This window comes from Malaclemys terrapin, chromosome 9 (genome assembly GCF_027887155.1).
Source record: "Malaclemys terrapin pileata isolate rMalTer1 chromosome 9, rMalTer1.hap1, whole genome shotgun sequence".
Taxonomy (NCBI): domain Eukaryota; kingdom Metazoa; phylum Chordata; order Testudines; family Emydidae; genus Malaclemys; species Malaclemys terrapin.
This window is the reverse complement of record NC_071513.1, coordinates 79,685,621-79,711,558: the sequence shown is the minus strand read 5'-3', so window position 1 is coordinate 79,711,558 and position 25,938 is coordinate 79,685,621. Positions and strand designations below refer to the sequence as shown.

The following is a 25,938-nucleotide window of genomic DNA, read 5'->3' as shown; positions in this document are numbered from 1 at the left end:
TGTACCAGTTTTATGGAGAAAGGACGTCAGTCTCAAGTGCAGTTAATGCAACATCCTTCAGAAGTACCAATTCCACTTTAAAAATGAAAAGAAGACACTGCTGTAGTTGTAACAATGCATATTCTCTCTGATTTCTAGGGGCTTGACTCTGTTAAAGTCCAGGAGAGTTCAATGGAAGCAGGATCATGCACTGGATGCACACAACTCCCACAAAGATTAATAGGAGTTACGCATGTGCATGGATTTCTTGCATACTAGACCCAATAATGCTGTCAAACACCGTACTTGCCAAAAAAAAATTAGACCATATTACCAGAGCTTGTACAGACAATGCTGCCAACTCTACAGCTGCAGGGGGGTCTTATATACCTCTTAGACAGGTTCAAGTACTAGTGTGATGTTTGATAGCTGTGTTATAACAATGCACACTGTGTTGTATGCACCATTTCATTGTGACAAAACTCTGTCATAATAATAACTTGAGCCTATTTTAAAGAGCTCTCGCTTTTATCATTTCCCGGGCTGGGGTATATTGCAGGTTTCTCCTCTTCTAGTTTAACATTAAACCTTTACCAACAACTCCCTCAATTCCCCCCTCAAGCCACATACACATCTGTACTAAACACATTACTTATGGCCCATCACCACATGCTATAGAAGTTTGGGATAGGTTAGAGGTGAATGATGTTACTCAAGGAATTTTGCCCATGCAATCCAATGAATTTGCAAGCAGAACATCATTCACTTCAGCTGCATGATTTGCTTCAGCTGCAACATATGTGTAACTATGCACTAACATCTTGAATTATATATATTTCCTTTGTCCCCGCTGAGGTGTCATGAGTTATAAACTTTTTAAAACACTTCCCGTTTCTCACTCTATTTTTCCTAGCACATCTGACAGAAGTGACTAGACAAAGAATAATTAGGCTATGTATTATGTCATACATGATATAGAAATCAATTAGTGTATGAGAGAAAATGTTTCCATTTGAAAAAGCCATGCTATGTTTTTCTGTTACAACATTATAAACATCTCTACATTTTAAGTACTGTTCAAACTAACTGTTTAATCCACAGTGCTCCTGAGAAGCAGATCGGATGCCTGTTGTACAGATGGGGGAATTGAAGCATAGAGAGATTAACCCATGATTTGCCCAAGGCTACTTAGTGAGTCAGCAGCAGAGCCAGGATTAAAACTCGGGCTCTCCAGACTCTCAGAACTCTAGACCATGCTGCATTTTTCATTTTATTACACATTATTCATTCACACTCAGGGCCCATGCAGAGTTGTTGAAATCATCCCTGTCACTTTGTGTAATCATCATCTTTACAAAAAGAACAGGAGAACTTGTGGCACCTTAGAGACTAACAAATTTATTAGAGCATAAGCTTTCGTGGACTACAGCCCACTTCTTCGGATGCATATAGAGTGGAACATATATTGAGGCGATGTGTATATACACACATACAGAGAGCATGAACAGGTGGGAGTTGTCTTACCAACTCTGAAAGGCCAATTAAGTAAGTGAAAAAAAACCTTTTGAAGTGATAATCAAGATAGCCCAGTACAGACTTGTACAGGTTGTAGCCCACGAAAGCTTATGTGTTTTGTGCACACGACACAAATGTTTCCCTGTTATATTACTAATCTTACACAAATGGGTAAGGACCTATCTGAGTAATCTCCCTCAGACACAGAATCACATCCTATGCATTTTACTTCATGTAATAGACAGTACAGTATGTTCATTCTGTGTTTGAAATGACACAATTAGATCCTTCATAGCTTTTCACAATGGGCCCTGTTAAGTAGCCTCTCACTTCTTTATTTCCTTGGACACAAAGAATACCTTTAACAGTATGTCTGGGGACTGAATGTTAGTTTTCCTCTCTCTTTCTTAGCCCTCACCAATCTGACCTCCAAACTCATCTCATAGACTCATAGACTTTAAGGTCAGAAGGGACCATTATGATCATCTAGTCTGACCTCCCGCATGATGCAGGCCACAAAGCCGTCCCAACCCTTCCCCTTGACTCTGCTGTTGAAGTCCCCAAATCCTGTGGTTTAGAGACTTCAATTAGCAGAGAATCCTCCAGCTAGCGACCCCTGCCCCATGCTGCGGAGGAAGGCGAAAAACCTCCAGGGCCTCTGCCAATCTACCCCGGAGGAAAATTCCTTCTGGTACATGACAAACAAACCTAGGGTGATCAGACATCCCAATATTTGGGGCTTTGTCTTATATAGGCAACTATAGCCCATCCCATCCCCTGGGGTGGGGGAGTGTCCCAATTTTTCACACTTGCTATCTGGTCACCCCAAACAAAACCCATAATGAAATTATACCATAGCAACTACTTTAAAATTTGTAGTTTTGCAGCCATCCTACAGTCCCTCTAGCATGGGGGATAACTTGAAATCCGCTCACACTAGAGATTTTACTCCTGGGCGGAGGGCTCTCTAATGAAGGTTTTCAGGCTTACAAAGTCCATAAGGCAAACAAGAGTTATCCTGCACACAGACGAGATTTGGAACAGATCAGACAAGCTAGTGCAGGATGAATGAGATACAGAGACCAAATCAAAACAAAAGCTCATCGAAGAGCAGAGTCCAGTTTATTTATAAATTAACTAAATGATTGTTTCCCCTCTCCTAGACCCCACAACTCACTTCCCAACTAACACCAATAAGAGATCGCCCACCACCCGAAAAACTTTTTCTCCCGGGCCAAAGTGCTCAAAATTGGACAATGATTTTGGGTGACCAAATCCAGACACGCAGGGCTTAGATTTCAGAGATAAGCACTGTCAACTCCTACCGAAGTCAGTGAAAGATGCGCGGCGCTTTTGCAAATCATACCCCCGCATCTCAAGCTGGGCACCAAAGGGGTGAAACAACGAGCTCCCCCTCCCCCAAAATAAGAGAGCACGTCTGAAACTTGAGCCCTAATGTTTACAGCCTCAGCCGAGCAACCTTTCAGTTTTACCCTTTCAAGCTAAGTTCGTAACCTCCCCCTCTCGGTGTTTACCTAGTACTGTGCGTATTCCTAACAGAGCGAAACAAAAAGCCACCATCTAGACAGCTCAACACATAGGCTTACACCTCCCCGTCCCCCCAGCAACAACCACCAACCTTCATAGCTAGCGCCGACAAAAGTGTATAACAAAAAGATCATAATTGCTGCAGCCCCTGCTGATTCGCAAATGCAGGTTGCGTTTGAGGCAAGGTGGAGCTTGAGTAGATCGGAAGTTTAAGATGTATGTTTCTTAAACTGTACCGCGCACAATACTTCTACAGATTTGACAGTACTACCCAGAGCTGGAAACTACAGCCCTGTTTATGCACACAGGAAGAAAAGCCCTGGTATGTATACACGGTGTGCAAGAGTTAGTGATGACTAAAATGAAGCCCAAAATGTAATAAATAGAGACAAACACGTAGGTGTACATCAGAATACATTTAAATGTGTCCTGTATAGCCATTATAGTCACACTACTCTACCGATCATTTCTAGAAGGCTGCACATCGTTCTGTGCTGCGGAGTTAGCCATCTCTCCCGTTATCACACAGGATTACAATTAGATCTTGCATCAGTACCCAGGGAAAGTGATTAGAAAGTCTCAGAGCTTTATATGTGATTGATTACATTAGCACTTCTATAATTAGCTGGTGTTTATTCATAACCTCACCCATGCGCGCATGGACTATGTAAATCCCCAATGATGTACCATATTTAAATGCACCTCTCGCTTTCCTTCCTCCGACGTCTGACACAGTATTTCTAGTTAGGCTCAGGAGGGAAGAAAAAACAAACAGCAATAATTTAGCTATACAGGATTGTAGAGTAAATTGCAAATCAACTACAAGTTTGCACTTCCTCATTTCCATTCAAATTAATATATTTCTATTATTGTATATATTTATGTTCGTAGATTTCATTTTTCTCTAATAGTTTATTTAGTGTCAGGGTTACAGTTCCTTGATTGGTTTCAGGTATTCTTAGATATAATTTTGGATATTACTTAACCAGACACTGATATTATTCTTTGATCTGTATTTTTCTTTTCTCCACATTAATACATTACTTGAACTCAATTTCATACATAAGCACCTGGAGTAAATAAAATTCTAAACTTACCACATGTGCTACAGTTCTAAAGCCAGCATTTATGAGCATCAGTTTCCAGCGTTCCTCAATATTCTCTGGAATGGGTGTGTAAACATAATATGCTACCAGAACAGACGCCAAAAGAAGGCACAGGGATTTAGTTCCCATGTTCTACTATCCACTTCTTTCAAGACTGATCAGATTAAACGTTCTCACTGACTCTTAACAGTTGCAAATCAGCACACGCTGATAGGGCAAAGTTAATCTGTCGTTATGTTTGGATCACGCCCAGGAGGTGAGTTCTCATCCGATCACCCTGAACAGAGGTCGTTCTGCTACACAGAAGGGAAACGTGTGTTTAAGTGGAAAGCATTCAGCTACAATATTTAAATGTAAAGATTAAACATCAAAGAAAATACATGGATTTCAAGCAGGGGCTCTTCTAGCAAGAACCACAGCTCTGAAAGACTGGAGAGGAAAATGCAGTTACAAAAATAAGTACAGAGTGCAGCATATGAATTAAGAGTTGCAGGAAAAGTGATGATCATAGACAAAAAAGCCCCTGGAAGGTCCACCTGTCTGATAAGTTTGTTCTTCATCACTATGCAGGGAGCTTGAAATAAATGCAAACACTTGAGAGACACAGAATTTACTGTAACAGATCAGACCAAACATCCTTCTAGTCTAGTATCCCTTCTGACAGTGGTCAATACCTTAGACTTCACATTTCAGAGTGGTAGTCGTGTTAGTCTGTATCAGCAAAAACAACGAGGCGCCCTTGTGGCACCTTAGAGACTAACAAATATATTTGAGCATAAGCTTTCATGAGCTAGAACCCACTACATTAGATGCATGGAGTGGAAAATACAGTAGCAGGTATAAATACACAGCACAGGAAAGGATGGGAGTTGCCTTACCAAGTGGGAGGTCAGTCTAATGAGACAATTCAATTAACTGTAGGATACCAAGGGAGGAAAAATCACTTTTGTAATGGTAATGAGGGTGGCCCATTTCAAACAGTTGAGAAGAAGGTGTGAGTAACAGTAGGGGAAAATTCGTATGGGGGAAATTAGGTTTAGGTTTTGCATAGCTACAGCTATTACTTATAAAAATATTCAGCTATTTTAAATATCCATGATATTCAACTTAATAGATTCTTGTTGCAATGAACTCATGTGGACACTATTGGGAAATATAAACTTTTTTCTGCTCAAGATCAAAAGAGCTTCTGAAATGAAAATGTGTGTTCCAAATGAAACCCCTTCCATGAAATTCACCTCTGTGCAGAGGATCAGCATGGGATTCTACATACCACTTAGCACCTTTGAAATCAGAGCTCAGATCTAGGTCAGGAGTGGAGTATAGGATTGACAACCAAGTTTACTAGCAGGAAGCTAAAGAAGCTTGCATGCCAGCTTCGTCATCTCTCCACAGGGGAAGACAATCTGTAGCGCTACAGTGACGGATCCACAGTTGGATTCACCAGTCAGCATCCTGCCATAGAATCATAGAAGATTAGGGTTGGAAGAGACCTCAGGAGGTCATCTGGTCCAGTGCTTCTCAAAGCCGGTCCGCCGCTTGTTCAGGGAAAGCCCTTGGCAGTCCAGGCTGGTTTGTTTACCTGCCGCGTCCGCAGGTTCGGCCAATTGCGGCTCCCACTGGTCGCGGTTCACCGCTCCAGGCCAATGGGGGCTGTGGGAAAGGCAGCCAGCACATCCCTCAGCCCACGCTGCTTCCCACAGCCCCCATTGGCCTGGAGCGGCGAACCGTGGCCAGTGGGAGCAGCGATCGGCCAAACCTGCAGACGTGGCAGGTAAACAAACCGGCCCGGACCGCCAGGGGCTTTCCCTGAACAAGCGGTGTCCCGACTTTGAGAAGAACTGATCTAGTCCAACCCCCTGCTCAAAGCAGGACCAACACCAACTAAATCATCCCAGCCAGTGCTTTGTCAAGCCAGGCCTTAAAAACCTCTAAGGATGGAGATCCCACAACCTCCCTAGATAATCCATTCCAGTGCTTCACCACCCTCCTAGGCCTGGTCTACACTACGAGTTTAGGTTGAATTTAGCAGCATTAAATCGAATTAAGCCTGGACACGTCCACACGACGAAGCCCCTTTTTTCAACTTAAAGGGCCCTTTAAACCGGTTTCTTTACTCCACCTCTGACGAGGGGATTAGCGCTAAAATTGGCCTTTGCAGGTCGGATTTGGGGTAGTGTGGACAGAATTCAACGTTATTGACCTCCGGGAGCTATCCCACAGTGCTTCATTGTGACCGCTCTGGACAGCACTCTCAACTCAGATGCACTGACCAGGTAGACAGGAAAAGCCCCACGAACTTTTGAATTTTATTTCCTGTTTGCCCAGCGTGGAGAGCACAGGTGACCACGCAGAGCTCATCAGCACAGGTAACCATGATGGAGTCCCAGGATCGCAAAAGAGCTCCAGCATGGACAGAACGGGAGGTACGGGATCTGCTCGCCATACGGGGAGATGAATCAGTGCTAGCTGAACTCCATAGCTGTAAACGAAATGGCAAAATATTAGAAAAAGTCTCAAAGGCCATGAAGGACAGAGGCCATAACAGGGACGCACAGCAGTGCCGCGTGAAAATTAAGGAGCTAAGGCAAGCCTACCACAAAGCCAGAGAGGCAAACGGAAGGTACGTGGCAGAGCCACAAACATGCCGCTTCTACACGGAGCTGCATGCCATGCTAGGGGGTGCAGCCACCACTACCCCAACCGTGTGTTTTGACTCCATCAATGGAGAATCACGCAACAGGGAAGCGGGGTACGAGGAAGATGCTGATGAAGACAATGAAGACAGCTCACAGCAAGGAAGCGGAGAAACCAGTTTCCCCAACAGCCAGGATATGTTTATCACCCTGGACCTGGAACCAGTAACCCCCGAACTCACCCAAGGCGTGCTCCCAGACCCTGAGGGCACACAGGGGACCTCTGGTGAGTGTACCTTTGTAAATATTACACATGGTTTAAAAGCAAGCGTGTTTAATGATTAATGATTAATTTGCCCTGCCAATCACGGCCAGTACTGCTACTGGAAAAGTCTGTTAACGTGTATGGGGATGGAGCAGAAATCCTCCAGGGACATCTCCAGAAAGCTCTCCTTCATGTACTCCCAAAGCCTTTGCAAAAGGTTTCTGGGGAGGGCTGCCTTATCCCGTCCACCATGGTAGGACACTTTACCACTCCAGGCCAGTAGCACGTAGTCTGGAATCATTGCATAACAAAGCATGGCAGCGTATGGTCCCGGTGTTTGCTGGCATGCAGACAACATCCATCCTTATCTCTCTTTGTTATCCTCAGGAGAGTGATATCATTCACGGTCATCTGGTTGAAATGGGGTGATTTTATTAAGGCGACATTCAGAGGTACATTGTTCCCCACTGTTAGCCACACGGTAGGGGGGAGGGTTGAAGTGATCATCCCAGAGAATTGGGTGTGTGTGTGGGTGGGGGGGGTGTAAGTTGGGTTTGTGCTGCATGTTAACCCGGAAACCGCAGCCCCTCCTTTTACATTGCAAACCCATTTTAAATGGCCAACCCAATGGAAGCTTGGTATGGGAAATGAGGGCGCTACTGTTTGAAACCATTCCCACATGTTAAGAAGGTTAAAAAAGCCAAAAGACTGTGGCTTACCATGGCTGCCTGCAAGCCGAAATCTGTTGCCTGGCACTGTGTGAGTGATCTCTCACACCAAACCGGTAGGCCCTCAACATAAGAGGAAAACGACCTTGTAACGAAAGCACATGTGCTGTGTAATGTGAACAGCAAAATTTAACGTGAAAGAGTGTACCCATTGTTCTCTAAAATGTGTCTTTTTTAACCACCTCTCCCTTCTCCTCCACCAGCTGCAAATGTTTCTCCTTCACAGAGGCTAGTGAAGATTAGAAGGAGAAAACGGCGGACTCGGGATGATATGTTCTCGGAGCTCCAGATGTCCTCCCATGCTGAAAGAGCACAGCAGAATGCGTGGAGGCAGTCAATGTCAGAGTGCAAAAAAGCACAATATGAACGAGAGGAGAGATGGCGGGCTCAATCGCGGGCTGAAGAGCGCAAGTGGCGGGCTGAAGAGAATAGGTGATGTCAGCTTGCTGACAGAAGCCAAGAGTCTATGCTCCGGCTGCTGGAGCATCAAACTGATATGCTCCAGCGTATGGTTGAGCTGCAGGAAAGGCAGCAGGAGCAGAGACCGCCGCTACAGCCCCTGTGTAACCAACAGCCGGCCAGGCTCACCACCCTCCCCCCCGGCGCTCCGGCCACCAGGGGGAGCGGAGCCGCGGTGGGCTCGCTGCCCTCCCCCGGCGCTCCGGCTGGCCGGGAAGAGCGGGACCCCGGCCGGGCTTGCCGCCCTCCCTCCGGCGCTCCAGCCGGGAAGAGCGGGGCTGCCCTCCCCCGGTGCTCCGGCCGGCCGGGAAGAGCGGGGCCGCAGCCAGGCTCTCCGCCCTCCTCCCGGCGCTCTGGCCACCGGGGAGAGCGGAGCCACGGCCAGGCTCGCTGCCCTCCCCCCGGCGCTCCCCGCTGGTGCGGGGGAGGCGGCGGGAGGCTTTTTTGCCTCGGGTGGCAAAAAAGCCAGAGCCGGCCCTGTCCCTTCCTCCAGCTTTTGAAACAGACCAGAGTTCCTGAAGACGCGAGCATCATGTACCTTTCCCGGCCATCCCACGTTGATGTTAGTGAAACGTCCCTTGTGATCCACCAGGGCTTGCAGCAGCATTGAAAAGTACCCCTTGCGGTTTATGTACTCGGTGGCTTGGTGCTCCGGTAACAAGATAGGGATATGGGTTCCATCTATCGCCCCACCACAGTTTGGGAATCCCATTGCAGCAAAGCCATCCACTATGAGCTGCACGTTTCCCAGAGTCACTACCCTTGATATCACCAGGTCTTTGATTGCGTTGGCTACTTGGATCACAGCAGCCCCCACAATAGATTTGCCCACTCCAAATTGATTCCTGACTGACCGGTAGCTGTCTGGCGTTGCAAGCTTCCACAGGGCTATTGCCACTCGCTTCTCAACTGTGAGGGCTGCTCTCATCCTGGTATTCTGGTGCTTCAGGGCAGGGGAAAGCAAGTCACAAAGTTCCATGAAAGTGCCCTTACGCATGTGAAAGTTTCGCAGCCACTGGGAATTGTCCCACACCTGCAACATGATGCGGTCCCACCAGTCTGTGCTTGTTTCCTGGGCCCAGAATCAGCGTTCCACGGCATGAACCTGCCCCAGTAACACCATGATTTGCACATTGCTGGGGCCTGTACTTTGTGAGAGGTCTATGTCCATGTCAATTTCCTCATCACTCTCGTCACCGTGTTGCAATCGCTGCAATCGCCTCCTCACCTGGTTTTGCTTTGGCATATTCTGGCTCTGCATATACTCCAGGACAATGCGCGTGGTGTTCATAGTGCTCATAATTGCCGCGGTGATCTGAGCGGGCTCCATGATCCCAGTGCTATGGCGTCTGGGCTGAAAAAAGGCGCGAAACTATTGTCTGACGGAAGGAGGGAGGGGCGAGTGACGACATGGCTTACAGGTACAGGGAATTAAAATCAACAAAGGTGGCTGTGCATCAGGGAGAAACACAAACAACTGTCACACAGAATGGCCCCCCCAAAGATTGAACTCAAAACCCTGGGTTTAGCAGGCCATTGATTTCACGGAGGGAGGGGGAAGCAAATGAATACAGAACAAATCTGATCCATCTATTTTTTACATCTTAAACTGGCAGCAGACGGTGCAGCATGACTGATAGCCATCAGCATCTTCTGGGTGCTTGGCAGAAGATGCTGTACTACGATTGCTAGCCATCATCGTCAAGACGGTTCAATAGGACTGAGGGCAGGACTGAGTCTCCAGGAGACAAAACATGTCTGCCCAGGTGCCTCTGATCGAACTCACTGAGGAATATGACGATGATAGATATCAATCGTAATAAACCATCTACTGCCAAAAGGCAAGGAGCTGCTGCTGTATAGCAATGCAGTACCACCTCTGCCAGCATCCAGATGACATATGGTGACGGTGAGCTGAGCGGCTCCATGCTTGCCGTGATATGTTGTCTGCACAGGTAACCCAGGTAAAAAGGCGCGAATCGATTGTCTGCCGTTGCTCTGATGGAGGGTGAGGGGCCTGACGACATGTACCCAGAACCCCCCACGATACTGTTTTTGCATCATCAGGCATTGGGATCTCAACCCAGAATTCCAATGGGCGGCGGAGACTGCGGGAACTGTGGGATAGCTACTCACAGTGCAACGCTCCGGAAGTCGACGCTAGTCTCGGTACTGTGGACGCGGTCCGTCAACTTAATGCACTTAGAGCATTTTATGTGGGGACACACACAATCGACTGTTTAAACCGATTTCTATAAAACCGGCTTCTATAAATTCGACCTAATTTCATAGTGTAGACATGCCCCTAGTGAAATAGTGTTTCCTAATATCCAACCTAGACCTCCCTCACCGCAACTTGAGACCATTGCCTCTTGTTCTATCATCTGCCACCACTGAGAACAGCCTAGCTCCATCCTCTTTGGAACCCCCCTTCAGGTAGTTGAAGGCTGCTATCAAATCCCCCCTCACTCTTCTCTTCTGCAGACTAAACAAGCCCAGTTCCCTCAGCCTCTCCTCGTAAGTCACATGCCCCAGCCCAGGGCCGGCTTTAAGCCGATTCAGCCGATTCGGCTGAATTGGGCCCCGCGCCTAAGAGGGCCCCGCAGCTGTCCACTCCGCCCTCAGCTCACTTCCCCCTCCTCCCCTCCCTTGAATGCTCCACCCCCTGTTCCTCCCCCTCCCCTGCTTCCCGCGAATCAGATGTTCGCGTGAAGTCTGAAAAGGGGCAGGCGGCGGCAGCAACAGGTAAGGGGGGGGCGCGAGGAGGGCTCCTGGGAGGCGCGGCCCAGTCCGGCCCTGGCCGAGCGGCCCCGGCCCCGGTGGCTCTGGCTCCAGCCCGGCACGGGCCCCAGGGCACCGGCCCCGGCCGAGCACGCCGGCCCGGCCCCATGGCTCCAGCCCCACGGCTCCGGCCCGGCCCCGGCCCGAGTGGCTCCGGCCCCGGCCCGAGCACCCCCGGCCCTGGCCCGAGCAGCTCCGGCCCCGGCCCGAGCGGCTCTGGCTCTGGCTCCGGCCCGGCTCGGGCCCCGGGGTGCCAGCCCGGCCCCGGCCGAGCGGCTCTGGCTCCAGCCTGGCTCGGGCCCCGGGGCAGCGGCCCCAGTTCCGGCCGAGCACCCCCAGCACGGCCCCACAGCTCTGGCCCCGGCCGAGCACCCCCGGCCCCGGCTCGGGCCCCGGGGCGCCAGCCCGGCCCCGGCCGAGCGGCTCTGGCTCCAGCCTGGCTCGGGCCCCGGGGCAGCGGCCCCAGTTCCGGCCGAGCACCCCCAGCACGGCCCCACAGCTCTGGCCCCGGCCGAGCACCCCCGGCCCCGGCTCGGGCCCCGGGGCGCCAGCCCGGCCCCGGCCCGAACACCTCAGGCCCCGGCAGCTCTGGCTCAGGCCCCGGGGCGCTAGCCCCGGCCCCAGCCGAGTGGTGCCACCTGAGCACCCCCGGCCCGGCTCGGGCCCCACGGCTCCGGCCCCGGCCGAGCACCCCCAGCCCAGCTCGGGCCCTGGGGCGCTGGCCCAAGAGGCCCCGGCCCAAGCCCCTCGGGCCCCGGCGGCTCCAGCCCGGACCCAAACCCCACGACCCCAGCCCGAGCGGGGCCCGATTCCTGGGGGCGGGGCTTGCCAGCGGCAAGCCCCGCCCCCAGGAATCGGGCCCCGCTCTTGCTAAGGCCGGCCCTGCCCCAGCCCCTGCCCTGATCATTTTCGTTGCCCTCCGCTGGACTCTCTCCACTTTGCCCACATCCTTTCTGTAGTGGGGGGCCCAAAACTGGACGCAATACTCCAGATGTGGCCTCACCAGTGCCGAATAGAGGGGAATAATCACTTCCCTCAATCTGCTGGCAACGCTCCTACTAATGCAGCCCAATATGCCATGAGCCTTCTTGGCAAAAAGGGCACACTGCTGACTCATCCCCAGGTGCTTTTCTGCAGAACTGCTGCTTAGCCAGTTGTTGTGTAGGGGAAATTATCTGGGAAAGAAGAGCAGGAGTTGTCCTTTACACAAATGGGATGTCGCTCTTAAGATAGCTCTGAACAGCTTTTACTTCTTTTCCAGTCCTGGGCAAAATAAAGTACAGAATGTCACACATTGGTTTTAAGTTAAACTAACTCTTAAATCTCAAAGCAGTGTGTGTTCAGGTCATATAGTTAGATTTTTTTTTTTTTGTCTGAGCCAGTTGAGTGAGACCTTGTACATTCTGTAAATATTAATTTGTAGTATCCTGGATATCTATATCTGTATAGTCCAAGGGTTGTGTTTGAATCTGTTGATAGATACCACCTCATTATATGCAGCTAATTATATTGAGTATAGATTACTCTGGCTCAGTGGGTGGATATTTATTTTTCCATTTCTTCACAGAACCATTTTGTCATGGTCAGTTCCCTAGTTAACCACCTCCTACGTACTTACCATATTTCTGTTAAGACGGAATGATCAACGAAGGGGGATGCAGTTTTGCAACTCCCATGCGGGCCTCGGTATTAAAGCATCTCTCCTCAAATTTCTGGATCTCTTCACAACTACATAAACATAAGAAGGAAACATATTGCAATAAGCCTGCTGACTCATTACCCGGCACTGTTTAACACTCCCTCCTCATCAGATTTCAATATCCACCTCCATAAACCCAGAGTACAAGAAAGTGAAGTATAACCTGGTTCAGGCATAGGAAAAATACGGCTGTGTAAGAGCAGAGGAGGCAGGCTAGAGGAAGCAGCCTGGTAACTGACTGTGGACAGAAGGGCTGGTTGTAGGCAGCTAGGAAGGCCAAGAGCTGGGCAGAGACACACCTTGTTGCTATCAGGGGGCCAGCATTAGCTGCAGCAGGAACATGCAGGCAGCAGACTGCACACAGGCAGGACAGTATGTAGAGATTACCAGAAGACACAATTATCCTATACCCCTCTCTTGGAATGCTCCCAGAGGCTGGTTAGGATCTGTTATTGTGATCTTCATTGTACTGTAAGAAAGTCACTGCACTTAGGGCACTTGTAGATTTTACTTCTGGCTAGAGTGACCAGATTGCAAGAGTGAAATATCAGGACACATTGGGCGAGTGGGGTGGGGGGAGGGGAGAGGACGACAATGACAGACACAGGTGCACAGAGCCATGAGAGGGGGCCCTAGAAAGCAGCAAGAGGGGGCCCTAGGAAACTGCAAGAGGGGTTGTATGGCCCCTGCTGCAGCCCGCACCACAAGCCACAGGGCAAGGACACCTATTGAATTCAATGAGAATTTTGCATGTGAATTGATGTTCCTAGTTCTGAGATTATAAAGCCAGAAGGGATCCGGTGATCACCTGGTCTCACTGCCTGTATAGCACAGACATAGAACTTTCCCAAAATAATTCCTAGAGGATAGCTTTTAGAAAAAGCTTTTAGAAAAACACCATGACCCTTAGTATATTGTTAATCATTAATTACTCTTACCATTGAAAAGGTATGCCTTCTATCCAGTCTGAATTTGTCTAGCTGCAACTTCCAACCGTTGGCTCATACTCTACCTTTCTCTGCTAGACTGAAGTGCCCATTATTAACTATTTGTTCCCCATGTAGATACTTACAGTCTATAACCAAGTCACTTCTTAACCTTCTTTTTGTTAAGCTAAATAGATTGAGGTCCTTGAGTCGATCACTTAAGGCATGTTTTATAATCCTTTAATCAGTCTTGTGACTCTTCTCTGAACACTCTCCAATTTATCAATATCCTTATTAAATTGTGCACACCAGAACTGGACACAGTATTCCAGCAGTGGTTGCACCAGTGCCAAATACAGAGATAAAATAACCTCTCTACTCCTGCTTGAGATTCCCCTATTTAGGCATCTGGTCACCCTATTTCTGTATGCATTTCCCCAGGTTTTTTTTGTAAAAATCAAAACTGAACTGCCCCAGAAATTCTGGCATGTGGAATCATCGTGAAACTCATATGGCTCCAACCCTGCCGATGAACCTTTAGATCCACTGCACAGACTTCTGCCACTTGAGCTAATGGATTAAATGATGGCAGAGGCAGTAGGTTGTCATCCTATATGTGATAGATCAGCTCTATAGGGGGATGAGACACTTTTTTTGCCACTGGGTTTCACAGATATCTGCTGACAGAAGAGTGAAACTCAGGAATCCTGGGTCTATTCCAGGTTCCTGAACGGAGTGGTCTCTAGTAGTCAAAGACCCTTCTTCCCCGTCCCCTGCAGTCTATGTCTATCCTATTGCTTTCTAACCCGCCCCAGCTCCTCATCTGATTTCAACTGCCCCCCACTACCGCTCTGGATTCCTTGTCCCAGTTTCCTGGTCATGTCTCACTCTCTTCTCTCCCCGCCCCCATCCCTCAGATGGGATGTTCATTCCAGACTGGCAAAATTATAAGGCTTCCCAACATTTCAACACTTCCCATTCTAAATTTTCGGTTGCTTAACTATAGGCTAGCTCTGCCTACAACAAAGCATATTCAGAACCTCTGATTAAAGGGATTATAAGTGTAGCAACCTCCATCATAGCTAGTCACCAAAGATTGAACCTGAGCCATCCAGACTTAAAAGCATGAGCTTCTACTACTTGAGTTCAAGATATAACTCCTTAGCTGGTAGCTATACAGTTATCCTCTAAAAATCCACCAGAGGAGGGCACAAAACACATGTTGGACAGTGAATTACAAAAGTGCCAAATATTATTATTAGACCTGCAATACTTTTCACAGTGAACATCAGCGGGGGATAAACTGAGAGTTTAAAAATATTTGGAAAACAATTTTAGAATAACATTCAGTGCTGTGGTTTAAAAGAAAAAAAACTTGTTAAAACTCATAACTTAGCAGCATTCAGTGTTTGAAAAAAAAAACAACTTCTAGGAGCTATGGGATACAAGTTAAGAATGTTGAAACAGGAAGATGTTATGCTTAGTTACCACTTGGGCAAGGCGGCGTGCTACGTAATACTTGCAAGATTTCACTGTAATGTTTTACAATATATAGCAGCACAATGCTGATTCCATTGATATTGTTGAGCAATTCATGCTGATTTTATTTCAGCCCACATCTTAATAGTTTTGAATACTATAGATCACAATTTTCAGCTCAGTTGGTCTGAGCATGCAGAGCTTTAAAACTGCTATGCTCTAAACTGTATATTAACTACAATTTTATAAACCTGCATGTCAGAGAACTGTGTGCCACTACCACTAGACAGTGGCACAAGGCAATTCAGTGTGAATCACAGAAATGTAGGACTGGAAGGGACATCAATGGGTCATCTAGTCAAACCCCTGCACTAAGGCAGGACTGAGTAATAACAACACTAAACCATCCTTGACAGGTATTTGTCTAACCTCTTAAAAAACTCCAATGACTTTCTATTCCATAACCTCTCTAGGTAATTTGTCCAGTGCTTAACTACCTTTACAGTTAGGAAGTTTTTCCTAATGTCTAACCTAAATCTCCCTTGCTACAATTTAAGCCCATTGCTTCTTTTTCCTGCATGTCCTGAGTGGGACGGGGGTGGGTCCAGGCAGTGGGATTGGGGGCAGGGAGGTCGAGGAAGTTGGTGGGTGTGTGGGGATGGACCAGGGGAAGCAGGGTGGAGGAACTGAGGGGGACAGGACTGGGACCGGGGGAGTCAGGGGGGCTAAGGGGGATGGGACAGGACTGGGATGGGGGAGTAGGGTAGTGGCTGAGGGAAGCATGAATGGGACAGGGTAGAGAGCCGTGTAGAGTGGGGCGGGGTGGGGGAGACAATGGGGCTGGGCTGGAGAGGGTCTGGAGGGAATGAGACAGAGGGGAGCAGGACTGGAATGGGGGGAAGCTGAGGGGGTGGGACAGCAGGGGGAGCGATGGAGGTGGGATGACGGGAGAGGCTGAAGAAGAGATTTGGGGTAAGGCAGGGACTGAGGGCAGTGGGTTCGGGGTGGGAGGTACACGGGGGACTGCGGGGGAGGCTGAGGGAACAGGGTTAGGGTGGGGGCTGAGGGCAGTGGGTCGGGGCTACACTGGCACCTCTCAGCATTGCTGTGCCGGGCAGCAGACCTGCACCAGCGCTACCCTGGCGATGGAAGAGTCCTCAGTGGAAATGCAGACTTCATGACACAGACCTTACTCATTGGGGCAGAATCCCTGGAGGAGAAGGAAGCTCCTGCCATACCCAAGAGGGGAACCTACACCTGGCTGTCCCATAGCCACAGAAGTGGGAGACCCTGACAAGAAGTGGCCCAGACTACTGGCCGCAGTGTACCCCAAGGAGCCCTGGAAGCGAGAGGTACCAAACCCTGGAAAGGCAGGAAGTGGCCCAGGGGCAGCCACGGAGCAGCCGGCTGTGGAGCCAGGTGTGGCCCAGTCGGCATGCTGCGGCTGGATCCCTGCCGACGCAGGCTCAGCCAATCCTGCCTCTGCCAGGACCTGGGCTGGGGCACAGTGGAGTAGGGTGGGCCTGCGTCCCCCTGCCACTCCACCCTGGAGTGGCTGACTCCCTACACTGTTCAGGGAACCCCATGCTCTGAAGAAGGAGCCTCCCTTACCAGTTCCTTATAGACTGTTGCCTTGTTGGCAGCCTGAGCCTCCTCAAGCCCAGGCCCACACCAGCTCCATAGACTGTGATCGCCTTGCTGGCAGCCGCAGCCCCACCCTGGCCGAAGCCAGCCCCCTGTAGCCAGTGTTTAATTGCTGGCAGCTTGAGCTTCCTCAAGCCCAGGCTAAAGCCTGTCCATTACTGTCTGGTGCCCAGCCCTATTGTGGGGCTGGGAACTAGAAGACCTGGGGGGCTTTGCTCCACCTCAGGTGGAGATAGGGGCCCTAGACTGTTCTGCAGCTTCATGCCTTGGCCAGACAAGCCCGAAGGCAACCTGAACAAGTGGCCTCCCTCCGAGCGGGAGAGCGAGGGTCCACTACATGGACCAAATACAGTGATGAATCCTGGTCCCATGCCACTTGAGGCACGTGTATAAACACTAAGAAGAATATAAGGCTCTTTCCTGAGACATGCCAGCACTGTGCTTGGCGCAACACTAGAAGTGGGATACAATGATGGTATGCCAGCTCTGCGGACAGTTACACTGCTACTTTGTGCCCCTAGAGTAGGGGAGGATTGGGGCTATTATTTTGTGTGACAAGTTGTACCTCTGGGTACCCCCCTGGAAGTGAGGCTGGGGTGCTTCTCTCATCACCAACATCTCTCTCAGGCGGTAGGTGATGCTGTAATGCGTGTTTGGAGTGCAGGATATAGTCTCCCAACTGCAAGTCTCAGGAAGGCAGCTCCCCTCCTTCAAGGCATGACCACAAACTAACATGCAAAAGAGGCATACAAAATAATCCTGCAGCCGACAACCGTCTGGGCCAACTGTTCTCTGAGGCAACAGGTAAACAGTGTCTGTGAAGGGGGCTAGGTTCCTAATCCCCTGAGTGTGAGAGGCCCAGGCTGAGCCTTCTGAGATCTAATTAAATTAAATTAATGGAGATATCCTATCTCCTAGAACTGGAAGGGACCTTGAAAGGTCATTGAGTTGAGTTGAGTCAAGTCCAGCCCCCTGCCTTCACTAGCAGGACCAAGTACTGGTTTTACCCCAGATCCCTAAGTGGCCCCCTCAAGGATTGAGCTCACAACCCTGGGTTTAGCAGGCCAATGCTCAAACCACTGAGCTATCCCTCCCCCCATTAAAGATAGTCCCTTCATCTCTACAGAAGGTCAAGGCTCTTCAGTTGCTTTCCAGGTAAGCGACCCCTTCTCTGTTAGGCTAGGTAGCTCTTTTCTCTACCTCCACTCCCTTCTGTGTGCCATCCTCCACGGGGGCTGGATCCTCCCTTTTAAGGAGCTGCCCCCCTAGGTGCAACAGGCCTTAGAGGTGAATCTGACAGGTGGGGCTGATTGTGCCCAGACGAGCTCCTTAACCCATTCCAGACCAAGGTGGGAACCTGCCCCACCAATTTTACTATGCTCATGTGTATCCATCATCCTATTTGTTCAAGTTATTCTGAATTCCATTCCCCGCTTCCTTTGTATTAACAGCTCTCCTGCAGCGTTATGACATCGACTGCTTTCTTCATCTTACAGCACAGTCACTCTTATAGGTCACTAATGCATGAACTTAACAAAATTGTTTGTCACGTTGACCCCAGCAGCACTCCATTAGTCACCTTGCTTACTCTATGCCAAATTGCTTCCATTAAACAATACCTTTTGCTCCTTAATATATTGCTTCTGCTCCGCTAGTTCCTCATTACATAAGTAGAGATCTTGCAGATTGGTCTTTTATACATATAGTGGTGAACACTGGTCATGTATACATAAGACCTATTGAAATATTGTTAATCTATACAGTAGTATCTGAAATACTGTAGGCCTTCCCAATATACCATGGATAAAAATTGTGGTCTCTCAGGTATCACTATGAGTGAACTATCAGCCTAAGCATACTATATTCCCATCTTCGCTCATGAACCCCTTTAATTTCCTCTGAACAGTCTCTGATGACTAGACACACTAGTCCTTGTGTGTCCATATGTACTACTCCTAATAAAATCAAAACTAGCATGAAAATATCTAATTTTCTTAGCATCTCAAAATTACACTGTAGCCAGGTTTTTTTCCTCTGAAAGCAGAGTTATGCCATAAATTTGAGTTAGGGCCAAATCTAAGCTGGATATAACCAGGCCCAATTAAGTTAATGAATGGAACCTACTTGCTGCAGGCCTGCTTTGGAATCTAGCTTTTAAAGGGGCCTTAAAATCTTCTGTCTTGAGGTAATATTAGCTTTTCTACACTGCCAGAGCCAAACTCTCCTCAAATGTTTCAAATAGCACCTATCACCATCAGTTAGTTTGCAGGATCATCCACCATATTAATGAATTATAAAAAGCTCCCCTAGATGAACTACATAATTTGCCAGTTTACTTTAGGGCTTGTTTGGAATGTTTAGTAGACCGTATCTAATGACTGTTTGATCAAGTGGAAAAGTCAACTGTGACTGACTGTTTACTAACTGTATTTGGTGTTGAATATATAGAATGTCCGGAATTGTCAATAAAATACTAAGAGATGAGTTCAAATGAAATTTCAATTTGACAACAGAGCACAATAGTACTTAGATTTACCTATCTGCTATGAAACAAATCTAGAGACGTCTTAATTTAAAAGCAGTCTTTGTTTTATTGCATCAATCATCTGATGACCATTTGGCACAAGTGACAGATCATGTGGATTTGTTGCTAGGAAAGAAGTTTGCTGACTTCATACAACCCATCTAAATTGAGTTTCCTTAGCAAAGCCATAGGTAGCCAGTAAATGGTACATTTATCAAAAGGCTGCCCTCATCCTATTAAATTATTTTAGGAACAGATTGCACTGGATTTTTTCTGAGTTATTGTGAGCCCAGAATAATAGCGGTGATCAGGATATTGAGCGTACAAAAAACATATGCCACCAAAATCTATGAATCTGCCTACACCAGAGGGGTAATGGTAAACTAGTTGAAAATTAGCTGTAAAGTGTTATAAAAGTTGAATGTTTCATTACTGCATAAGGATAATGTAATAGATTACATTTAAATGACATTTAATTATTGTTTACAAAGTGGAATGGGAATTACTTCACAGCAGCAGGTTTAATATTTGCAGATGTTTTTCTGGCAGCAGCAAAAGTCCTCAAGCAATTTGTCTTGAGAATGATACAAAGAACTATGGATTTATAAGGAGAAAGAGGTAACTAGCCGTGTACCATTATCTTCATCACTTTTACAAAATTGATCAGTTTTGTAAAAGTATGCCTTGTGGGGTATCATTTGAAAGCTCATAATTCACTGATCGTTATTGTCCTGGTAAAGTATGTGTGGCAACATTGTATGTAAAGTTATGACTCAATTTGTAATGAAAAGGTGCTGGGACTCAAGCAATTGTTTTAGCTTCATAATGGACGCAGCAAGTCCAGAGATGCAGGGCTATGAACTGCCAAGCCTGGAGGTACCAAAGCACAACTTAAGCATTGGTTATGACATTTTATTGTATGACATTGCTGAGATGTGCTTTAAGTTTAGAAAAGCAGCCCAGATCGGTTCCTCAGAGACAAAAGATTAGCTCACACCTTGGCGTGGTGTTAACATAATCAAGTGGATTATTACTGAATTAAGTGGCCACTCTTTGGCAGGAAGAAGGCTGTAAACGAGAAAACTACATATTGGCAAACAAACAGCTGGGGGTTCCTGTCCCAAACAGACTTGCTGTCACCTGAACCCCAGCTGGAGTTAATTCTGAAAGAGGAGGAAAATATAAAAAAAATGAGGAATAGAGGCCCCAAATCACCTTTCTCTTCCCTTTCTCTCTGCTCACAACATCAGCGATGTTTGAAAGACAAAGGAATCACAACGGAACTGAGGGAGTGGTCCTGACTGAAGGAATTTAGCAGTAAGAGCATGTGGTGAGAAAAGCCTTTGCTTTGAATCCACTTAGCTTGTTAAGTTAGGTATTAGTTTGTGTTTTACCTTTTATTTCTTTGTAACCCATTCTGACTTTTATGCCTCATTTCTTGTAATCACTTAAAATCTATCTTTCTGTAGTTACTAAACTTGTTTTATTATTTATCTAAGCCAGTGTGTTTCGATTGAAGTGTTTGGGAAGCTCCATTTGAGAAAACAAGATTTGTGCATAGCTTGTATTGTCTAGAGAGAAAGATGCACATTTCTGGGGACAAGTCTGAGACTGGGAATCTGCTGGTGTCACTCTGCAATCTAATTCAGGAGTGGCTGGCTAGAAGCACTCATTTAGCTGGAAGTTATTTCGTATGCTAACGGTGGTGTGTTAACAGCAAAGCAGTGTGAAAGGCACCCCAGGTTGGTGGATTGAGAGGACACAGATGTACCCTGGGGAATGTCACACTAACACCTTGTGAAATTCTTTGAGTCACTAGACAAGATACAATTAGGGAAGCACCAGTTAAGTGCAAAACTCAGCTCAGCCATAGCAGGGATTAAAATTCCTTTATTATGAATAAAATGTCTTATGTCCTTCACAAAATAAGAGTACTTACTCTGAGCATAGGATGCACTTTCAGGGAATTAAAACTAGTTAATGTAAACATTAAAACTTGTAAACATTTAAAATAATTTTAAAGCGAGTCCTTTAAAAAATTTTAGCACCTTGAGCCAGACCTTTTTTTGTCCATTACTAATGGAATAATGGAGACTCTTCAAACTCCCATATACGTAAAACCCACTGAAATCTTGTGTAGGCTTAAAAAAAAAAAAAAAAAAAAGGTCCCTTCCCCAGTTATTCTTCCTAACTAAAGGTTTTTGCTTCGGCAGAGACTGAAGAATGTTCCATTTCAAAGAATTCCATGAACAATTGCCTTCTTTCAAAATGTCTACCATCTCCTAATGTTCTCAATGGGTCTGAGGTCACAGGCTGCCCTTAGTAAGGCTGTCAATTGCTATTATTAACCTGCTTGTCAGTATTTCTCTTCTTGTGACAGTGAGGGGTCAATCCCAGAGGGCAGCTTGGCTTTACTTCCATGGAAGATTTTTATAAGGGCATCTTCACTGAAAGCAGCCTGTGAAATCCCAACATGTTGAAGTATGGAAATATACAAGTAGGGGACCCCAAAAACCTTAGCTCTGCTCTGTAGTGAAACCATGTGGGGAAAAATAATCCAAACGTGTCTTTAAAAAAATCAGCTTAATCTAACTTGGAACCACTACCACTAAAGGGCTTTATCATAATCATATAGTTATTGTATGATGTCATTGCAGGAGAGTTAAGGTTGTTTGTGTACCCAAACCACATATTTCCATGCTTGAACATATTTGGATTTTTTTAAAATTTACCGATAACTCAGAATTTCCTGGGTTTGTCAGGATTGGTTTGGGGATAACCAATTTATAAGAACATTTCTGCAGTTTACTTTACTGTACCCTAAATTACAGATACACTCTATTTTAACATAGAGCAGGGGTCGGCAACGTTCGGCACACGGCTCGCCGGGGTAAGCACCCTGGCGGGCTGGGCCAGTTTTATTTACCTGCTAATATGGCAGGTTTGGCCGATCGTGGCCTCCACTGGCCGCGGTTTGCCATCCCGGGCCAACGGGGGCGGCGAGAAGTGGCGCACGTGAGCGATGTGCTGGCCGCGGCTTCTCGCCGCCCCCATTGGCCCGGGACGGTGAACCGCAGCCAGTGGGGGGCACGATCGGCTGAACCTGCCACATCAGCAGGTAAATAAAACTGGCCCGGCCTGCCAGGGTGCTTACCCTGGCGAGCCGCGTGCCGAACGTTGCCGACCCCTGACATAGAGTGTGTCTGGGATCATAAGCTAGGGTCCTTGTTTTTACATAGGACTGGATCATCCCCTCAGCTGGTAAAACCCTTGGGAGAAGAGTGATTCCCCTCATCATCCCATTGGGATGGGGATTTATTCCCACACAGAACGGGCTGCAGAACCTGTCAGCGTCAAGGTAACTGCACCTATGTCTCTCCCTCTGTGGTCCCTTGACAGCACCCACTTAAAGGTTTCTGGCTCCCAGTCATTACCTCTCCTGGGAAGAGACCTTCAGCTCATTCCCTTCTGAGCAAGGGTTTTAAGGCAGCATAGCTCTCTGCCTTACACTGATATCCTCAGCAAGCCAGGCTGCCTAAAAGGCCAGCCCTGGTGCTTTGCTTTCTCTCTGAGGGCTATGACCAGTGTATTGCCAGCAGTTACAAGTTACCCCACAGCTCCTTCTAAGCAAGCACAGTTATTCTTCAGGTAGAAGACTTAGAGAACGCATATTAAACACAATAAAAACCTCCATGCATGCTAGAAAGCTTACCAGAGTTCACCCCCAACTCCAGCCTAGGGCTCTGGTAGGCATCAGTCCTTCAAACCCCGCAACTGGGTTTTCCCTGCAGTTACAAGTGCACGTCACTCTTTAGAACAGGAACCAGAACAAAGGCCCTGCAACTGTTTAAGCGTGCGCTATTTATCCAAAAGTCATTTCTTTATCTGTTGGTCTCTGGAGAACCCAGTTTGAACCACAGTCTGCAAGCTCTCCAGGAAGGGTACCTCTCCTGAGGTGTTACAACTTGCGTGATTCTGCCTTAATCATCCTCCCCTCCTGTTTACCTTCTCACAGAAGATGCCGTAACCATCCTTCCATGGAGTTCAGAGTCCTTGGCCCACAACGTGCATACACCATTCATACACTTAACACAATATTGTCTCCAGTCACAAGGATATTGCTAAGGTGACCAGATGTCCTGATTTTATAGGGACAGTCCCAATTTTTGGGTCTTTTTCTTATATAGGCTCCTATTACCCCCTACCCTCTGTCTCGATTTTTCACATTTGCTGTCTGGTCACCCTAGACATTGTGCACAGTTACCCTATTTGTCACAGGACTTATCTCCAAAATCTGGCAGCGAGAATAACAAAAGAGGAGGCAGAGGTGCCACTGGCTGACTGCCATGCAACCCCTGCTCGCTGGGCAGATTCACTACAGGACAATCCCAGCTGGATGGCAGGCAGGCAGGCATGTAAATGTTGTATCTTCCGCAACAAGTCAATGGTCTGATTTGGAAGCCTGTAAATATCAACATTAGTTGCTCTAGTTTTCCAGTTTCCAATGGAGTTTCCAACATACATGTTTATGATTCCCACACCTCTTTTGCCTCTAAGAGAATTCTGAGGTGAATCTGGTCTGCAAGCTGTTAGTCTTCCCGGAGAAAGGTTTGTTTCTAGCACTTGCCCTCCTCCCTTTAGAATACTGAGGCACATGCAATATGGAGCACATCTACTACATGTTACACTTAAGCCCACTGCTCCTAACTAATTGCAGCTATAGTTTTATTTTATTTTTTCCTATTGCTAATTTACTCCATCCCTAAACTGCACTGAGTGAATTCATTTGCCCTCTCACTATCTTTAAAATAACCTGCCCCTTCTATTTGTTATTTCATCACAGATTCTGTCTAAATGAACCTAAGTTTTTGCATAGGTAGGTTGAGAAAACAATCAGGGAACCAAATTGTATTATCACAGTTTGATATTTGGGAGCAAAGGGGTACAATGAGTTTGAAGAGGTATGAAGTATGTAAATCCTTCATACACAAAGCTCCATCTTTATAAAAAGACCTTTTATCTTTAGTGAGTGAAGGCAGCAAGCACACAGCTTTATTGTATTGACTGTCTGATGCAGGCTGGTAACAGACAAGCAAATAGAAAATATGCCATTGAGTCAGTGGGAACAGGGTTCCCAGGGGCTGCACAAATCTGAGATCCTCATTGCCAGCACGCACCATTATAAATCAGATGCATAGGGAAGAGCTAGAACAACAAGCTGTCTACTTAATGCTCCAACCTTCTGCTCAGCCGACCTTTAAAGTGTTTGCTAATGTACCTTCAAATCAAAAGTCCTACTGTTACATCACCAAGCCACCTACAGGACCATGTAAACAAGCGTCAAAGCATACATTTCCTTAATTCTTTCTGATTTGCCATGAACTGTACCAAGCTGTGAAAAGCTCACGTACGCCACCTACTGTAAGGTGACTCAACTAACTTTACATTTGCTGGAACTAGCCAGTTTTGCTGCATCAGTCTTATTTCCTGTAAAAGGATTAAAATGGAAAATTAGCAATGGAAAGCTGTTATTTCTTACCAGTAAGATTTATGGTATTTTTAATTAGCAAAATTTAGGTTAGTTTAAAATAATTTCCAAAATAGTATCACATTTCCCCTCTTCAATCTATTTTGTAGGAACCTGGTTCTCAATAAAGTGAGACCAATACTATAGGCACCTCCAGTGGGGATGAACAGAAAAGGCATGTTCTCTTCACCTTAGCTTTTACTGGCCTGCTTATTTCTCCCTCGTTATAGCTTCTGGTCTCACTCATTTTCACAGCTGTTCCCACCACCTCTGTAGATAAATTTTTGATAATTTTCACATGACTTTACATTGTGCCTCTTCATGTAACCTTGTGGTGGGTCTACCCACGTGTGACCTCTGTTTTCATGGGACTTTATATTAAAGCTTTATTTAGAAACTTTGCATTGCCCTTGGTATAATATTATAGCCCCTAAGGATAAAATAAGATAAAAGAAAAATTTCTGTTTGCTAGCAGTAGAACAAGAGCTCTCCCCCCACCCCCCACTCTTAATCAATTGCCCTGTTGAATAAATAAGGTGTGAATGAGGAAGGCATGGAAGGCAGCACCTCCAGACAGCCTCAACTGTTGGAGAGGGGCTGGGAGCCAGACCCAAGGACAATAAAACGTGTCAAGTGGGCTCATTAAAGACAAGCAGACATACTAACGGCCTCGGGGGTTAGAAGCAAGCACCTTCTTTTGGAAACACCCTCTTTGCAGCATTGGGACAACACTCAAAAGAAAGCAGCACAAAGGACCAATGGACACAGACACAGAGTTTGAATCTGGTATAGATTTGCATAAGAGGAAAGCTGCTATAAAAGTGAGGTGTCTTGCACAGAACCCCGGGTCTCGTCTTGTCAACATGGGAGCATCGATCCGGATCGGCAAAAGCCCGGCTCCACCCCCTCCCCCATCTAACTCACCTGGCCAGTGAAGTTAAGGGGAGCAACTAATTGGTAACAACAAGACGGAATGGGTTTGTGTGTGTGTGTAAGTGTAAGTGTAATATATTATATGCATATAATACAGTGTTAATAAATACATGTACTACTAATAAATGTGGCGTTCTGCCTTATTCCCCTGAAAAGATCCTGTGCAGTACTTTAAGTACAACATTTTGG

The 25,938-nt window shown here is 47.0% G+C and overlaps 1 protein-coding gene across 2 annotated transcripts in view; it reads right to left on the bottom strand.

Moving 5' to 3' along the window:
- The window catches only part of AADAC (arylacetamide deacetylase), a 75,680-nt gene that overhangs the window by 32,965 nt on the left and 16,777 nt on the right, over positions 1 to 25,938 (bottom strand). Inside the window, exon 2 of one of the 2 annotated variants that reach the window (XM_054040896.1) lies at positions 12,636 to 12,745. In XM_054040896.1, the coding sequence (XP_053896871.1) occupies positions 12,636 to 12,638 (3 nt within the window). In that variant the 5' untranslated portion in view covers positions 12,639 to 12,745. Of the gene's footprint in view, positions 1 to 4,139; positions 4,284 to 12,635; positions 12,746 to 25,938 lie in introns of those variants that run through there. The other variant, XM_054040895.1, reaches the window with a different exon arrangement.